The sequence below is a fragment of the Lepus europaeus genome, chromosome X (assembly GCF_033115175.1).
Source record: "Lepus europaeus isolate LE1 chromosome X, mLepTim1.pri, whole genome shotgun sequence".
NCBI lineage: Eukaryota > Metazoa > Chordata > Mammalia > Lagomorpha > Leporidae > Lepus > Lepus europaeus.
Window position 1 is genome coordinate 79,011,988 of NC_084850.1, and position 18,146 is coordinate 79,030,133.

General features: G+C 37.7%; 1 protein-coding gene across 1 annotated transcript; it reads right to left on the minus strand.

The window, feature by feature from the left end:
• Positions 1 to 15,939: 15,939 nt before the first annotated feature.
• Positions 15,940 to 16,753, minus strand: LOC133753455 (SOSS complex subunit C-like). The gene has a single exon (XM_062184090.1). It carries the CDS (start codon positions 16,594 to 16,596, stop codon positions 16,279 to 16,281), a length of 318 nt encoding a protein of 105 aa, XP_062040074.1. The 5' UTR covers positions 16,597 to 16,753; the 3' UTR covers positions 15,940 to 16,278.
• Between the last annotated feature and the right edge of the window lie 1,393 nt (positions 16,754 to 18,146).

The following is an 18,146-nucleotide window of genomic DNA, read 5'->3' on the forward strand; positions in this document are numbered from 1 at the left end:
TTAATATAATTAAGTACAAAAATTACATGATATTCTCAATAAATATAGAAAAAGCATTTGTAAAATTCAATACCCTTTCATGATAAAACTTCTCAACAAACTGTGTATAGATGAAATTCTTACAGCACAATAATGGTCATATGAGTAGAGCTCACAGCTAACATTATACTTGATGCTGAAAAGTTGAAATCAAGCCCACTCCAGCCACATCTATTCAACAAGTACTCAAAGTCATAACCAGAGCAACTAGACAATAAAAATAAATGCATCCATCTCTTCAAACAATTAAAATTTCTTTATGTTGAAGACATTCTAAATCCTACTATACAATATATGTGTATTGAAACATAACATGGTATCTCATAAATGTGTATGTTATTTTTTATTTGTATGTATCTCATAAATATTTTATTCGTATGTATCTCATAAATATTTATTTGTATGTATCTCAGAAATACAACATTAGGAACACAGTAAATTAAGAAAAGGTGGGGAAGAAACAAGTGGGATCCAATTTAGAAGAAATATAATTATCTCTGTATATGACATGGTCTTGTATGTAGAAAACCCTAAAGATCTCTCTATCTCTTACACACACACACACACACACAAACATATGCTCACACTATTTCAGTTAATAAAATAATTCAGTAAATTTGCAGGATAAAAAATCAACATATCAGGAACAGCATTGTGGCATAGTGAGTAAAGCACTGCCTGTGATGCTGGCATCCCGTATGGGAACTGGTTTGAGTCCCTACAGCTCCACTTGTGATACAGCTTCCTGCTAATGTGCCTGGGAAAGCAATATAAGATGGCCCCAGATCTTGGGCCCTTGCTGCTTACATGGGAGATCTGGAAGAAGCTCCTGGCTCCTGGCTCCTGGCTCCTGGCATTGGCCTGGCCCAGTCTCAACCATGGCAGTCTTCTGGAAAGTGAACCAGTGGATCTAAGATTCTCTCTCTCTCTCTCTCTCTCTCTCTCTGAGCTGCTCCACTAGGGATCCAGCTTCCTGTAATGTGCCTGGGAAGGTGGCAGAAATTGGCCAAAATACTTGGGCCCTGCACCCAAGTGGGAAAACCAGATGAAGCTCCTAGTTCCCTGGCTTCTTCCTGGCCCAGCCCTTGCTGTTGTGGCCATTGGGGGAACGAATCAGTGGATGCAAGATCTCTCTCTCTCTCTCTCTCTCTCTCTCTCTCTCTTTCTCTCTCTCCCCCTTCCTCTCCTCCTCTCCCTCCCTCTCACTCTCTATCTCTCTCTTCTTTCTCTCTCTCTCTCTCTCTCTCTCTCTCCGTCTCTCTCTGTAACTGTATCTTTCAACTAAAAATACATGCTTTTAAAAAGAAAATTAAGAAAGTAGTATCATATATAGTAGCATCACAAATAATCAAATGCTTAGGAATAATCTTAAGTAAGATTATGAGACTTTTCATTGTAAACTAAAACATATAGAATAAGCTAAGTAGAGCACAATTGGAAAGGCATACCATGTTCCCAGATTAGAAGACTTAATATTGTTAAAATATCCATCATGCTCAATGTTCAGATATAATTCAATGTAATTCCTATAAAATCTCAATGGCATTTCATGTTGTGCTCCTTCTACATTACAAAATGCTTTCACAATAATTAAAATGAAAAACAAAATACATAAGTATCTGATAGCATCAAGTTTCCCTTTCAAAACAGGTAATGAAATTTGGTTTCTCAAACCATTAAGAAATAATAAATCAATAATTTAAATACGATTGTAAAAGAATCCTGATCAAATGCTCATAAATGAGTCAATGTGATAAATGGAATCCATCTGTAATACATCATTTTACTATACAAAAATGGTTTCAATACAAAGTATCTACAGTTGTTTAGAAGAAACATGTTGATAAATGGTAGAAGAAAGCTCTTGACAGGAAGAAGTGGAAGTTTTTGCTGACCCTATTTCTGCTTTCTGATTTTATAGCAGGTTTTATGGTTATCTGCACATGGAACAGTCTTTGCTTCCACTACTTGTAGTGAAGAGATAAGAAAAAGCAAATATTTTGCCTTAGAATCTTACACAAGAGCCTCAGTACCCCAATCACAAATTTTCAAAAATGTCTGTCTCTGTGGTACTTTAAATTTTTTTGAGATGGGAAAGGAAATTATATAGTTAATCTCCAAAGAAGCTTCTTCACCACACTGTAATATTTCTGGGAATGATATTCATCATGATTGAGGCAAAATAATTGATTTTCAGGGCTATTAATCTAAATAGATATACCATAGGAACCTAATCTAATATCCAAAATTGCAGATTATACTCCATTAACAGTAATCACCTAGCGATTAATTGTGATAGGCCCCAAGTTTTCCTTCCTAACAGTTATTTTTCACCTTTGTTTTTTTTTAATTTTATTTAATGAATATAAATTTCCAGTGTACAGCTTATGGATTACAATGGCTTCCCCCTCCCATAACTACCCTCCCACCCACAACCCTCCCCTCTCCCCTTCCATTTGCATCAAGATTCATTTTTAATTCTCTTTATATACAGAAGATCAATGTACTATAAAGATTTCAACAGTTTGCATCCACATAGCAACACAAAGTGAAACATACTGTTTGAGTACTAGTTATAGCATTAAATCACAATGTACAGCACATTAAGGACAGAGATCCCACATGAGGAGCAACTGCACAGTGGCTCCTGTTGTTGACCCAACAAATTGACACTCTAGTTTATGGCACCAGTAACCACCCTAGGCTGTCGTCATAAGTTGCCAAGGCTATGGAAGCCTTCCAAGTTTGCCGACTCTGATCATATTTAGACAAGGTCATAAAACACAGAGTGAGGATAGTAACCAATGATCCTAAGAGTGGCATTTACTAGGTCTGAAAAATTATACAGCATTATGTGGGGAAGAGGACCATCAGTACACACATGTTGGGAGTAGAGCCATTGGTGGTAGAGTAGAGGTTATGATTACAAAGGAATGAGGCCCATGTACGCTAGACAGGGTCTAGAACAAAGGACAGAGTCATTATTAGAGGAGCTAAGAAAGCTGCTGTCTAAGCTACAATGAAGTTTTCTGATTGAGAGGCAAATAGAACCTGATAGAAGGGGCTTGATAATAATCTGTTGGGCTTTAGGCCTTGTAAGTTCAGAGGCCCAGACCTATCTATCTCTTCACATGGGGTATATCCTAAGGGAGGTGTGAATCTCCTAGGGGAAGGCACTCTGTTGACTTTCATTACTTGGCTGGCCTGGGAGGAGAGCTGGCCAGGTAAAGGCAGGGGGCATCTCTAACAAATTTACAGTTCTGCCTGCAATGTTGCTGACCCTACTTGACCATCCCCTCAGCTGCAGGGTCACTTTGGAAGTTGGGCTGAGTGAAGGGCTTTTCAGCTTAGAGCCAATAAGATCTGTGGCTCTGACCTGGGCATCCTTCGACTCCAGGGCAGGTCCATTTCCAGTGATCCAACTCTTGGCAGAGCAGCCAGGGCTCTTCACAAGCTGACTTCTGCTGAAGCCCAGGCTTACCACATTGAAAGCCACTGCAGTGGACTGGGCTGTTGGGTCTCCTTGAGAGCAGATCACTGTACAGATCAGCCATTAATAGGCCTGCCACCCATTGCTTCTGATGCCTAGCTTTCTTTTCCTCCTGGTTTGTGTTAAAGCAGACCAGAGGATGCAAGTCAAGGGAGTGCCTGTGTCCCATCTCTAATCTTCGGTGGCCTGAACTACAAGTCTATAGTCACAGGCATGTTCTGTAGTAGTTTGTCTAAGGTAGACAATGCCCATGAGGAAAATTATATTCTCACTTTAAAACTTTCTTTCCCTTTGGTATGAAAGGGAGGTTTTTTCTACTTACTGTATACTTCGCTGATGGCGAAGTGAATCTAGCTATGAGATTATTATTTAAGCTCTTATTTTGCTATGCTATTATAGAAAAATGTTAGCCATCTCTTTTATAAGGTCTAAAGATTAAATTGTGCGTCCTACAGATTCCTTCATAAGAAAATTAGTTTCCTACCTTGAAGAGAATAGAGAAATGAAAGAATAAGTTGGGCTTAGAATAGAGAAATGAGGGAGCAAGTCCTAGATCGCTTGCTGACAGTAGCAATATCACATGAATACTTAGCAAACAGTTTCAACCATTAGATAACAACTTAAGAAAACATTTACCAGAAGGTCCAATGCCTTCTATAAATTTTAAGAATCATGTATTTGAAAACACCTCTTAAATATCTGACATGGTGTATTTTGTTTAACCAGTAAACTTAAGCACAACCATATAAAATGTTTTTAGTTTATTTCTACCAACAAGTTTATAACATATGATACACAGATTCAGGTCACACAAATTAAAATGTATCTTTGATTGATTTTAGCAGCTTAAATTTATGGACAATCTTATCTATAAGCCATTTAAAATAAAACTCTTAATAAAATTTCCCCATGTGGACATACAATATGTACACACATATAACATAGCATAGTAGACCAATATAGCAATTTAAATAATAGCTTTTAAAATCTTTAACTCTTTTTGTAGATTGACAATTGATTTGAATTGCTTTTTGTTTTTAGTAACCTCAGTTAACCATACTTTCTCTCAGTTGGTACTGTTAATACATTATTGGCTTCATCTGTTTACAGAGCCATCCCAAAGTACTGAATACAATAGAAGTGGCTGGAAAAAGTCCATAGGAACCTATAGGAGGACAGCTAAACACAGAACCAGCAACGCTTTAGTTTTATGAGCAGCAAATCATATATAACTGTGGATGACAAAAGACTTTAAGTTGCCATGTTTAAAATTATAAACTCATCAACCAACAAGAGGCACTTGCTTACTTCACAGTATTTTTGAAAGCACCTGTAGGATTTTACAAGTATTTAACCCTTTAGGCCTCTGGGGCTTTCTCATTAAGATAACTATCATGTCTAGTAACACAAGATCATTAGACTTTTTAATTCTCAAACATTTGTATTAATAGCATTTTCCATTATAGAAACTTAAAGTCTGGTACCACATCACATCTTGACAGTCCTTCTAATATACTCCAAATAGACTGATTAGTTGGTGTCTCTGTAAGATGAGAGACATAGGTCCTTCGATTTTTTCAGTTGGGCCCAAACTGGAAAAACCAAAGTCCAAGATTTACTGGAAATTTTAGAGACCAGATTGTTTGAAACTTTGATTTTTTGAATGCCGGTCAAGAATGCCAAGAAGGCTCAAAATCCAAAATATCTGGTTGAAATAAGATTCCTTAAAATCATGACATAACATAGACCAAATTTGATCATTGTTACAAGGTGATTATTCAAATCTTTGAAAATAAGCACATATTTAAATAACCCATAGCTCTTAATAAAAATTCAGCTGTTTTTGAACAATTAGAATTTAACAGACATCAAGAGAACATAATAATTACTTTAACACATTGCTTTAACAGAGCATCAGAGTTTAATTCTATGTCAAAGAGAAATTGAGCTTCCTGTGATCTTTTGCTGTGAGGTTTCCTTCCTTTACCTTCTTTCATATTGGCGACCATGTTTCTGTGTTTCTGTGTGTAACACATCTTTAAGCATCTTTTGCAGGGCAGGATGAGTGGCAACAAATTCTTTCAGTTTCTGTTTGCTATGAAAAGTCTTACTCGAGTGTTATGAAAAAAGCACATATTAATTGTGCAATCCTAGGTTAGAGATGTTTTTTAAGATTGTTGAAGGAGTAGATCAAATAAAGTCAAAGCCCAGTGTTGTGTGTTAAAACACATAAAGGTTACAATTTTTAGAAAGACTTATCAAGTAAGAGACAGAGCAAGAGAGAAGGAGGGGGATGGGAGAGAGGGGAGGAGAGAGAGAGAGAGAGAGAGAGAGAGAGAGAGAGAGAGAGAGAGAATCTTCCATCCTTTGGTTCAACCCCCAAATGGCAACAAAGGCCAGGGATGGGCCGGGCCAAAGTCAGGAGCCAGGAGTTTTATGCAGGTCTCCCACGTGGGTGCAGGGGTCTATTCCCTTGAACCATCCTCAGCTGCCTTCCCAGGCCATTCAAAGGAGCAGAATCTGAAGTGGAACAGCCCAGACAGAGAGGAACTGGCACCCATCTGGGATGCGGGTGGCTTAATGTGCTACACCATGAAGCCAGCCAACAAAGGTGATAATTTTTATCTAACACTGGTAATCTTTGGTCTTCTGATATTACATCTGGAGTAATAATCTACCTGTGAGTAAGCTCAGAATTTGATATGAGAATAGCAGAAGCTAAGTTTAACCAACAACTATAAAACAAAGATATTCAACAACAAGCAGGGTCTGTAAAGAAGGTTTGCTACAGGCCACTGTGACAAGTGTTCTCTTATCAGGTAGCACTTTCAGGCATATAATAATTTGTGGCCCTTCATTGAACTGGGCCTAGGCAGTTATTGAATTAAGTCCAATTTGCAGCTGCTAGAGTCACGCAAGAGCAATGCTAAGCTATCACAACAGAGGTGACCTGTCCATATTCTAGCATGTCTTGTGGTTGCAAAATGAAATGGCAGAGTTTTTTTTTTTTCTCATCAAAAAATAGAAATTTTTTTTGTTATTGTTCATTGTAAAATCTTGACAATTAAGAGTGCTTAGGCCTGCGCCACGGCTCAATAGACTAATCCTCCGCCTTGTGGCGCCGGCGCACTGGGTTCTAGTCCCGGTCGGGGCACCGGATTCTGTCCTGGTTGCTCCTCTTCCAGGCCAGCTCTCTGCTGTGGCCCGGGAGTGCAGTGGAGGATGGTCCAAGTCCTTGGGCCCTGCACCCCATGGGAGACCAGGAGAAGCCCCTGGCTCCTGCCATTGGATCAGCGTGGTGCGCCGGCTGCAGCGGCCATTGGAGAGTGAACCAATGGCAAAAGGAAGACCTTTCTCTCTGTCTCTCTCTCTCTCACTGTCCACTCTGCCTGTCAAAAAAAAAAAAAAAAAGAGTGCTTAGATTGTGCCATTGTATAAAATCTGGAAAGCTTTCTAGATTTGAGATGATATAAACTAAACACATAGGAAAATTAATATATGTGTTCCTCAGCGTATCAAAATTATCTTTAGTGTCTTTAGTTTTTAATAATTATCATATTACCTTAACTGCTTGTTCCTATTAAGTATGCCAAATGATCACACAACTATTAAAGACCTGACAATTACTATAGTAAAAATAGTGCTGCTGAGTTTTCACAATCTGGAGAACTATCTCACACATAAATCTCTGAACCAGTATTCCATAAATGCAGTAGTTTACTTCATTGATTCATTTGCTCTTGGGACAATATTATAAAATGATGTGTATGCAGTTAGGAATTAGCTAAATTAAAATCCTTCACTAAATGATTTCCATGAAGATATCTACTTTAAACATCTGCCACCAGCATACATATGAAGCAAAGAGGCTTAAGGAATGGTGGTTATCTGCATTGACCTTGAATTGCAGTACCAGGTTTTTTTTTTTAAACATGAAGAACTTTAATGTCATTTTGAAATATAAAATAATGATAAGTTAATCAAACTGACTGAAATTTCTAAAGAAAATGTGGTAACTTGGTGTCATAAAATAAGCAGACTCTGGCTACTTTGTGTTACTCATACCAGATTTCCCTACAAGGATATAAAAAGTTAACCACTTCTCTCATGGCTATCCGCTTTTAGAGCATTGTCTTGGAAAGCTTGTGATTACAACCCAAGTGAGTTGAATGTAATAACTGAGATGACGTATCTATGAGTTTGTAGGTGTATGGGAGGATGTTTGAGGCAGTTAAATGAACTCATTAAATAAATGAGCTGAAGTCTAAGCCCAACTATAGAAAACCATACATAGAGAATTCATAAACGCAAACAAAGTAGCAAGGTCTGGAGCCATATAAGTTTTCTTTAGAAAGCTATTTAAATAAGGTAGATGTCAAATGGCATTATATTTAATAATTGTGAAAATGCTGTGTGATATGTCATTTCTCTGATCAGAAAGTTTTCTGCTCTCTACTGCAACCAGAGTATTGTTCAAACAAGACAGCTCACGTTAAAACACTGTAATTTCCACCAGTGGATTTTGCTGCTTCTACTGTTACTACCCTACTCCTGACTTAATCTGTACTGAAATCCATTCTCTACACATGCAGCCACCAGGGTTACATCTTTAAAACATACATTTACTACTGCCCTACCTAAAATATTAAGCCGCTTCCCATAAGGCACTAATACTTGGTACGTCCTTGCCCTGTGCCAGGTCTTACCCTGTGTAGGGTTTACGGGACACTCTTTGCTCATTTAGTGAAACAAAACCCCTTTAAACATGGCCTGCAAAACCCAACATGATATTGCCTACCTTAGGGTATATCACTCTAGTACTTCAACTCTCTCTAGATACACTGGCCTTTTTATTGTTCTTAGAACTCAACCAGCTCATTTCTGTTCCAGGCCCTTTAAATTAGTTGCTTTCTCTACCACAGATATTCTTCCCCTGGATCTGTGGAAAGCTGCCTCCTTTTCATTCTGGCTCCCGGTTTCAGCCTGGCCCATTCCTAGCCACTGTGGCCATTTGGGAAGTGAACCGGCAGATGGAAGATATTTCTGTCTGTCCCTCATTCCCTGTCTCTCTGCCTTTCAAGCAAATTAAAAAGAAACCTGGTGACTGGATAAAGAAAATTATATATTCATACACAAACACAATGGGATACTATTAAGCCATAAAAAACAGTGAAATCCTTTTGCAACAAAATGTCTTTTGCAACAAAATGGATGCAACTGGAGACCATTATGCTTAGTGAAATAAGCCAGTTTCTGAAAGGAAAATAGCGTGTTTTCTCTGATATGTGGTAGTTAATATAGAATGCAAAAATTGCATAAGAATGAAACTGATATCTTATGATTTGATTATTGTTTTAGCTTTGTCTACATCCCTGTGGAAAATCTTCAAGGTATCTCCAAAAATTTTTTTCAACATTATTCATAATTGTTTTCAATCATTTCCCCCTGTGTTGCAGGAATTCTGTATTCCTTTCCTCAAATAGAGCCTTTGCCTTTCCTTACCTACTGTTGTCCTTTTCCTTGGACATATGACCCACGTGATGTTTTCCTCTTAAAAATCACACCCATCCTTCAAAGCCCAAAACAAATGCTGTTTTCTGAGTGCAACCTTTTTGGTTTCCTTGAGGCCAAGAATATCTCTCCATCTTAGTGTGGTCATAGCACTGTGTATCTCATATATGACTTGCTGTATTATTTTGTACCATCACCCTAATGATACATATACAGAACCATGCCATATTTACAGGGATTATGCTTTGTACCTATTTATAGAGCAGATGATTTCCGAGAAGGGCATATAAATGGCATTAAAATATGTGGGTTACTTTGCTTTATATAGTGAGATAACTTGTTAGTCACTTGAAGGATAGTAAGTCACCTTAAAGTAGACCTTGCATTGGGGCTGGTGTTGTGGTGTAGTGGATAAAACCACTATCTGTGATTTCAGCATCCCATTGTGCATGCAGGTTCAAGTCCGAGCTGCTCCACTTCTAATCCAGTTCCTTGCTAATGGCCCAGGAAAGACAGCAGAAATGGCCCAAGTGTTTGGGCACCTGTCACCCATGTGGAAAACTTGGATGAAGCTCCTAGCTTCAGACTGGCCCAGCCCTGGTCATTGTGGTGACCTGGGAAGTGAACCAGAGGATGGACGATTTCTCTCTCTGTCTCTCATTTCTCTGTAACTGTTTCACATAATTAATATGTTTTTTTTTAAAAGAAAAACAGACCTTGCTTGTTTTGTGGAGTCACTCATATGGTATCATTTATATTGTTGTAGGATAACTGACCCTTATTGTCCAAGAAGAGGCATTTCAGGAGAGTGGCACTGTGGCCCAGCAAGTTAAGCTACCACTTGTGATGTTGGCATTCTATACGGGAGCACTAGTTTGAGTGTTGGCTTCTCTGATTTCAGACCAGCTCGCTGCTAATGTGCCTGGGAAAGCAGCAGTTCCTACCTTCAGCTTGGCATAGCCCCGGTGGTTGTGGCCATTTAGAAAGTGAACCAGGGGATGGAAGACCCATATAACTCTATTTCTCTATCTCTTCTTTTCTCTTCTCTTCTCTTCTCTTCTCTTCTCTTCTCTTCTCTTCTCTTCTCTCTCTCTCTCCTCCTGCGTTTCAAACAAATATTTTAGAAATTAGCTTTCAGAAGATTTTGAATTGACTAGGAAAAGCCTTTCTTCCCACTTTTTGGGAAGTTAGTGTACAGAAATGAAAGGGGGTCAGCAGTTCTAGGTCTATGAGGCTGCTGCAGTAAAGGCAATGATTGTCAACAACTGAAAATCTGGGTGTTTAGGACTGCTAAGGCAAGAAGACTTTCAGCTGGAAATATCTGTGATCATCCTCCTACTAAGAATTGTCAAAAAAAGTGGCAGAGGTGGGTACTATGCTACTGAACACGTGCACTCAACGCAGTACATTGTGAAAAAGACTTAGCTTCTTATATACTTAATTATCCAGACCCACCTCACAGATAACTTTGCCAGGGTCTCTACCTATGGTTTCACAAGGGGCACCATTCAAAAGACTGATATGAATTATGTCCTATAAAGTTATCTCTATATAACTGCACACAGCTCTCTGACCTGTGGATGTCTTTAGCAATGCCTCACACATCTGCTTATAATAGTCTTGGTCTACCAACCCACACTGTGGCTACCTCATGTTTGTGAGGCAGGTGACAACAGAACCTGTCTTGATCATCTTGGGACAGGCTAGGCTGTATGAGAGGTCTTCAAAAATTTCATGGAAAGTTTGTAGTATGAGAAAATTATACATGAAGTTCAAAATATTTTGTAAAAATTAACTCATATTTTAATTCAATTTTCCCCAACTTTTCAAAATACTCTAATATTTGAATGGATAAAACTGTGTAACTTTGTGTCAAAGATACTCTCCAGCTTGATGAGAAACACTTTTACTGAGTATGGTAACACTGGGAATTAAGAATCCCCTTTTGAAGAATCACCAAGAAAGTAGGTGATGTCACTCAGCTTTCCTGGTTTATATAATTTATTAGAAGCCCAATCCTTAGGTTGTAATCGGCATGATATAAAAGGAAGAACAAAGAAACCATACACATTCTTGCTGTAACTCATCCATAAAGCTGCTAACAGGACATTGGCTATCCCTGGATAATCGGATGAGAAGACAGATATGTGGAACTGTGGTGGAAGAGAATAGATTGGATGTCTGAACTTGGAAATCACCAATAAGGAAGGTTTAAGCATTTATTTTATTCTGGTAATTGATATTTGAAAGTTATTTCACCAAGAATTGTATATAACACTCTAACTCCATTTGATCCCTGATAGAAACTGGGTCATTGCTTTGCATTGAAGAAATGTTTAATAAATTCTGATAAAATTATCCTCACTACCACTGATACAATTAGTAAAGCATTTATTTGAATCCATGTTCATAGAGAGACTCAATGTTTATTTCAATACCTTCCTAAGTCTTGGATGCTACTGTAGAGAAACATTTGTACAAATATTTATTTCTTTTCCCTATGTTCTTAATACTTATAAAGCAAAAACTCTGTTATTTTCTATTCCTTTTATTATCACTGACTTGTACATTTTTATTTCTTTCACCACTAACACGATGACCCACCTTTGCCTATTGCTCTTGGCATCTCACCTTCAGACTCTAAGTACTATATATATTAAAGTCAATTTCAAAGTGCCACTGACTCTTTAATACCCATTAATCCATTATGCTGTCTCTGGAGTTCTTGACTTGGTAGAAGGAAAATATGTGACAGACAGAATGCTGGGTGGTGGGAGGAGGCAATTTAAAAATACAGAGGAAGGGCTGGTGTTGTGGTGTAGCAGACAAAGCTGCTGCCTGAGATGCTGGCATCCCATATAGGTGCCAGTTTGAGTCCCAGCTGCTTCACTTCTGTTGCAGCTTCATGCTAATGTGCCTAGCAAAGCAGAGGAAGATGGCCCACCGAAGTACTTGGGGCCCTGCCAACCATATGGGAGACCTGGCTAAAGTCTGGCTCAGCCCTGGATGTTGCGGCCATTTGGGGAGTGAACCAGTGGATGGAAGATTCTCTCTCTCTCTCTCTCTCTCTCTCTCTCTCTCTCTCTCCCCCTCGTGTGTGTGCTCTCTCTAACTGCACCTTTTAAATAAGTAAAAATAAATCTTTTTTGAAAAGTACAGAGGAAAAATATTTTTAAAAACTTTTCCCATACCTATAATAAACCATCATGCAATACCATGGTCAAAACATTTGTATAATAAATATAGTGAAAATTGAAAAGTATAATTATCTTTCTAAAAGGGAGAATAGTAGAAAGCAATAAAATGACAGTCATTCTCTGATTTCCCATAATACTCAACATTACTACATTTAAATGATTGTGAAAATAAATAAATATTTGTCCTCTACCAATTAACTATTCATAACAGTAGCAAAATAATAAGCCAAAATCAAACCAGTGGCACACTTTGGCTGGTGGCCAATGTGATGTAAAGGACATTGTACCAGAAAAAATACTATAATTTGCGGTGGTGAACAGGTTTCTGCCATTATTCCATCTGTATTTCACTTGAATTTCTGGGTAATCATAATTATGAAACACTCAGATGGTATATTTTGAAAATAAATAAACAGCTCTCTACCCATGGACCTGACCTGAGCAAATTAATGAGGATAAAAGTATTTTAAACTTCTTTATTCTTGACATACACCAGGAAAAAATCATAGATGATAATGAAAAATAGTTATCATAAGAAAAGAAGAATTGGAACTAATTATCAAATGGAATAGACTACTTCACATTTTGGAATGAAAACACAGTTTGAAAGTATAAAATGTGCATTGGCAAGGGAAATTGGAAGTTAGCAACAACTGAATATTTCCCTGTGGAATAGCCATAAGTGAAAACAACATACAAAACTGAATAGATGAAAATAGGCAAAAGGAACAACAACAAAACATGATAAAATTGTAACAAATATAAAGATGTATTGTTAAAAGGTGAGGTACAGTTTCTTCAACTTTAACTGAGTACTTATAAAAATAGTTTTGGAATTAGGAAAATAGCATAAAACTAAATTGTAACTAATACTATAACAAAGATGGACAAAGTGTTTTTCAGGAAGAGGAATATTGGTTTTAGAGGCAGTGTTTAACTGTAGAATTATAGCCAACTGTTAGACCTTCTAAATGACCAGAAAAAATAAATAGATAAATCCAAGAATTTGTGGAAAATTGATAACTGACTTAGTACTTGTTCAGTAAAACATCTCTTGTTGACATGAATAGTTTCTGCAGTTTTACTTATAAGTTCTATTTTTCACAATGATGGTAGATCCCTTTCTATTTAGTCAACTAAGATGAACACTGAAAGTTTTCATTCATTTTAGTATTGTTCCAAAAAAATAAGCATTATGAACCTAATTTTCCTCATATGAGAAATGGAGATAACACAGGACACTCTTCACCAGGTTGTTGTGAGCAGATAATATACACGTTATCCTGTGGGGAGTTTTCCTAGGTGAGCTGTTACAGCATCAACTCCAGCATGATCGTGAACATCATCACCAAAGAGGCATGGTAAAGGAATCATCATCAAACTGCCAATGGTAAAGGGATGATCAAATTAATAGCACCATCCTGAAACAACAGTTCTTACATTTCGATCAATCACTCTGAAGTAGAAACCACAAAAGAAACATGTATACAATATATTTATATTTTATATTAGACTATAAGTTTATAAACCTGTCAGTTTGAAAGAATAATTCCTTTAATAATTGTGAACTATAATAAAGCACCTACTATGAGCCAGTTCCATTACATACATATTTACATGCAGTAACTCATGTAATTCTTCAAAGAGCCCTACAAATTGGGTACACGTATCTTCATTATATAGGTGCAGAAACAGAAACAGAGATGTTGAGTAATTTGGTCTCAAAATGTTTGAGATAAGTTTGGACAGAAATCTGAATCCCTGGCATTTGCAAATATGCAGTTCCTCATTTCATTACATATTAGTTGAGCAAGTACTTTAAGACAGATAGCACCAAGCAATAGAATAGCAATTATGTACAAAATATCATCCCTGATAATATAAAGAAGTAGATAGACATATATAAAATATTAAAATGCAAAATTGTATTTTTGACAAGTGCTATGAAAGAAAGGCACAGTGTGTTCTGAGAACAGGAGCATTAGTCCAAGAGGTAACAGAAGGATTCCCTGAGGATTCTCCAGCTGGACTTTAAATGATGAATTCCATGTAATTAGGTGAGGAAAAGAGGGGAAATCTTAAGGAAGAAAAAAATATGTGCAAAAACTGTGTCATAGGAGGAAATAAGGAATTTAAAGACCAATTTGAGAGGGAGAAATGATGTGAGACACAGTTACAGAGATCAGCAGGGGCCACATCAAGCCAGGCCTTGTACCCGGTATTAAAGATTTTGATCTTGATTTTAAGAGTTATGGGGCTCCATTGGCAGGTTAAAGCAGATTTGAGCTGATAAGATCTACATTTTTGTATATTATCCTGTGGAAAATGGGATGTTTCGATCCTGTCAAGATGGCAACTTAGTACTGTGTTCCTTTTTTAAAAAACACTTAAAATTAATTTTTTTTTATTTATTTGAGAGGGAGAAAGAAAGAGCAAGAGCAAGGGTATGTGAGAGAATTCTTGGTTCATTCCTCAAATGCCCACATCTATTGGGCCTTGAGTAGATACAAAACCAGTAGCCAGGAACATAATCCTGGTCTCCCAGGTGGGTGACAGGAAGCTAATTACTTGAGCCACCACTACTGCTCCCAGTTGTTTTTCTTGCTGAGAAGCTGGAATCAGAAGCTTGAAACAAATTCAAGCATGAAACAAACAAAAGAACATCAATGTGGGACACAGGCATCTTAACTGCAAGGCTAAATGCCAGCTCCCAAGCACAAGATTCTTGGTAAGTATCACTCAAATACTGCTATCCACTATGTTTAATCATGAAGACATTTTATAAATTAATATTCTAGAATTTTGTAAAAGCAACTGGGCTGAAAAATAATTTTAGACACAAAATGCTATTTTATTAAAACACGTATTCATTGTGTTCCTTTGAAAGAGAGAGAGAGAGAGAGAGAGAGAGAGAGAGGGAGAGAGAATTTTCTACCTGTAGATTCACTACCCAAATGCCTGTAACAGCTGGAACTGGGCCAGGTTGAAGCCAGGGACCTGGAATTCAGTCTGAGTCTCCCAATGTAAGTGACAGGGACCCAAGTACTTTCACCTTCTACCTCCCATGGTGCATATTATCAGGAATCTGGAATGAGAATGAAAGCTGAGGCATGAACCCAGACATTACAATATAGGATGTAAGCATCTGAAGCTGTCTTAACTTTTGTGTCAAACACTTGTCTCCAGTAGACTATTTTGAACTGAAGAGAGGCTGGAGGTTGTAAGAGATAATGAAGTTGATCTCATTGATACATAGAGAATTTTCAAATCAACAGTTAGAAAACAAAACATGTATAGAATATTTTTTTACAGAATAAGCTTTTAATTAGAACAAAAATGGACATGAAAACTATGCAGGCATGTCACTTACGTAGTAACACTAAGAACATGTATAAATTTTAAAGTCACATTTCTTATAATTGTTTTTAACAGTAGTTATTCACATTGCTTATAATGGCAGATGGTTATAGAGGATGTTGAAGACTGGTTGGTGATTTAGTCTTATCTTGGTTTTCCTTTTCGAATGAGCACAGTGGAAGCAGTTATGATTGCACAGTTTCCGGATGATACACACGTGCCTGTCAATGGAGATGTGTACTGACATCAACTGTCCAAACCAAAGATGAACAGAACTTATATAACCCTATTGGTGCACAGTTTTAAAAGGCACCCTTGTCAGGTTAAGTACTATAAATGGTTCTTGACAGTCTGTTGTGGACAGGATATATTCAGACCAACATGTTGGGAGGCTGGGGTGACTTTAGGTAACTATCCAGTTCAGTCTGGTTTACAGTTAAAAATCAGATAGTATTCCAAACCAGTAACACACCAGGTAGCACAGTCGGGGCCTCAGATGGATTATCCAAAGCTTTCTTCATTTTCATTGGCCTTCCTTTTATTTTCATGTACATGTTCTTTTCTTTTGAAGAAGCAAAAAATGGAAAAGAGTACCAAAATTCTGGAAGTCACAGTTTGTATAGCACTGATCGATAGTGGCTCTGGCATTTAATATTACAAAGTCACTTTCATCGCGAGTGTTCTTCATTCTGAGTCAAGGCGAGGCAAAACAGGAAGAATACGATTCCCAAACGCAGAGTCTTGAGTTATGAAGTATCCAGCTGAATGTGCGTGAGCATGCTGCAGGGCTGCCTTCTGCTGCGCGGCGATGTGCTGCTGCTCGGCGTGATCGCGGAAGTCCTTGTTGAGAGCCGGCCTCGAGAGCGTGATGCCAGCAGCTCCAGGATGGTTTGTTGAAGATTGGTTCTGCATAAGCAATTTTCTTTTCTCTTTGTCCAGTTCTGCCAAGACTGCAACTCTGTTTTTGTTTTGAAAACCTTGTCCCGAAGGGTTTGCTGCCATCTTCGTATTTCCTGTTTCAATTATATTCCGTGGTAATCAATCAGCACTTTACTATCACCTGGGACGCGAGCGCAGCCAGGCGGGCCTGCCAGTCTGACGTCGGCTGTTAAGGGGGCGCGACCACTTAAGACAAACGCCGCCCAACGTGCCGCACTACAACCTTCCCACCCCCGCCGCCTAGAATATTTTCTAATGTAAAACATGTACTCAGTCACAAAGCGTATTAACTTTCTGTATATGCTTCACAACAAATCAGAATATTTGCTGCACCTCCTTCTCATTTGGTCACTTGAGTAGGGAAGGAACCACTTTTAAACTCTTCTGAAAATTGTCAGCATTCTTTTCTTACTAGTTGTAGCAATCAGAGCAGCTTGGGATGGGTGTTTGTCATGATGGTTAATTTGACAGTTGGAACAATCATATCCCATATCAGAGTGTCTGTGATCCAGCACTGGCCCTGCTTCTAATTGTACCTTCGAGATAATACACAGCTTAGGAGAAAGCAGGAGTGATTCAAGTACTTAGCTCCCAGACACCCATATATGGGAGACCTGAATTGAGTCCTGGATGCTGGCAGCTTTTCCCTGCCCTGCCTGCTGCAGGCATGTGGAGAGTGAATCAGTAGCTGGAAGATTCTCCTTCTCTCTTTTCAGTCTTCTCTCTTCTCTTTTCTCTCTCTGCTTTTCAGTAAAGTAACAACAAATAAAGAACCATTCTAAAGTTAAAGAAATCATAGCAGCTTGCTTCTTCAAAGCCATCTGCAATAAAAGTTGTCTTTTGCTTTAAGTCTCTGACCTCTAGACCTTCTTTTAAAAGACTTAATTTATTAGGCCAGGCCTACCCAGGATAATCTCTCTTTTGATTAACTTAAAGTCAAGTGATTATAGGCTTTAATTATATCTTTAAAATCTCTTCCTCTTTGCTCTGTAGGGTAAATTAATCAAGAGAGTGACAGCCTATCACCTTTGCCATATTTTGTTGGTTTTAAGCAAGTCATTATTCACACTTAAGGAAAATCAATCACACAAGGCATGACTTACGGGTCATGTATGCCTGTCAAGCAATTTTCAGCAAACATGAAAGGACAGATAACATGGAGACATAGTTTGGACCCCTAGTAGAAATTAGGTAGAATTTAATAAGATAAATTCAAATATGTGATATAATTAGACAGTTTTTACAATTCTGAATAATTCATTGTTGAAAGAATTCTTCAAGAAATTTAAAGATATTAGAAATGAATGATAATAAAGCATTCCCTATGAAAATAGTGGATAGACTGTAAATAAAGCATAATACTAAGATTTCTAGTATGAACAATTTTATTCTACATAAAAACTGAGAACTAATGAGTACAATAAGAAAAAGAAAATAAATAAAAGCCATAATGATTGCAAAAGAGGCCATTAAAATGCCATCATGTGCAGATAAAATGATGACACAGGAATTCCAAAAGAATTTACAGAAAAAAAGATTAAAATACATAGAACAGCTTTATTAGGTAGCTAAATATTGATATACAAATCGAATGCATTTTTCTAAACTATAAA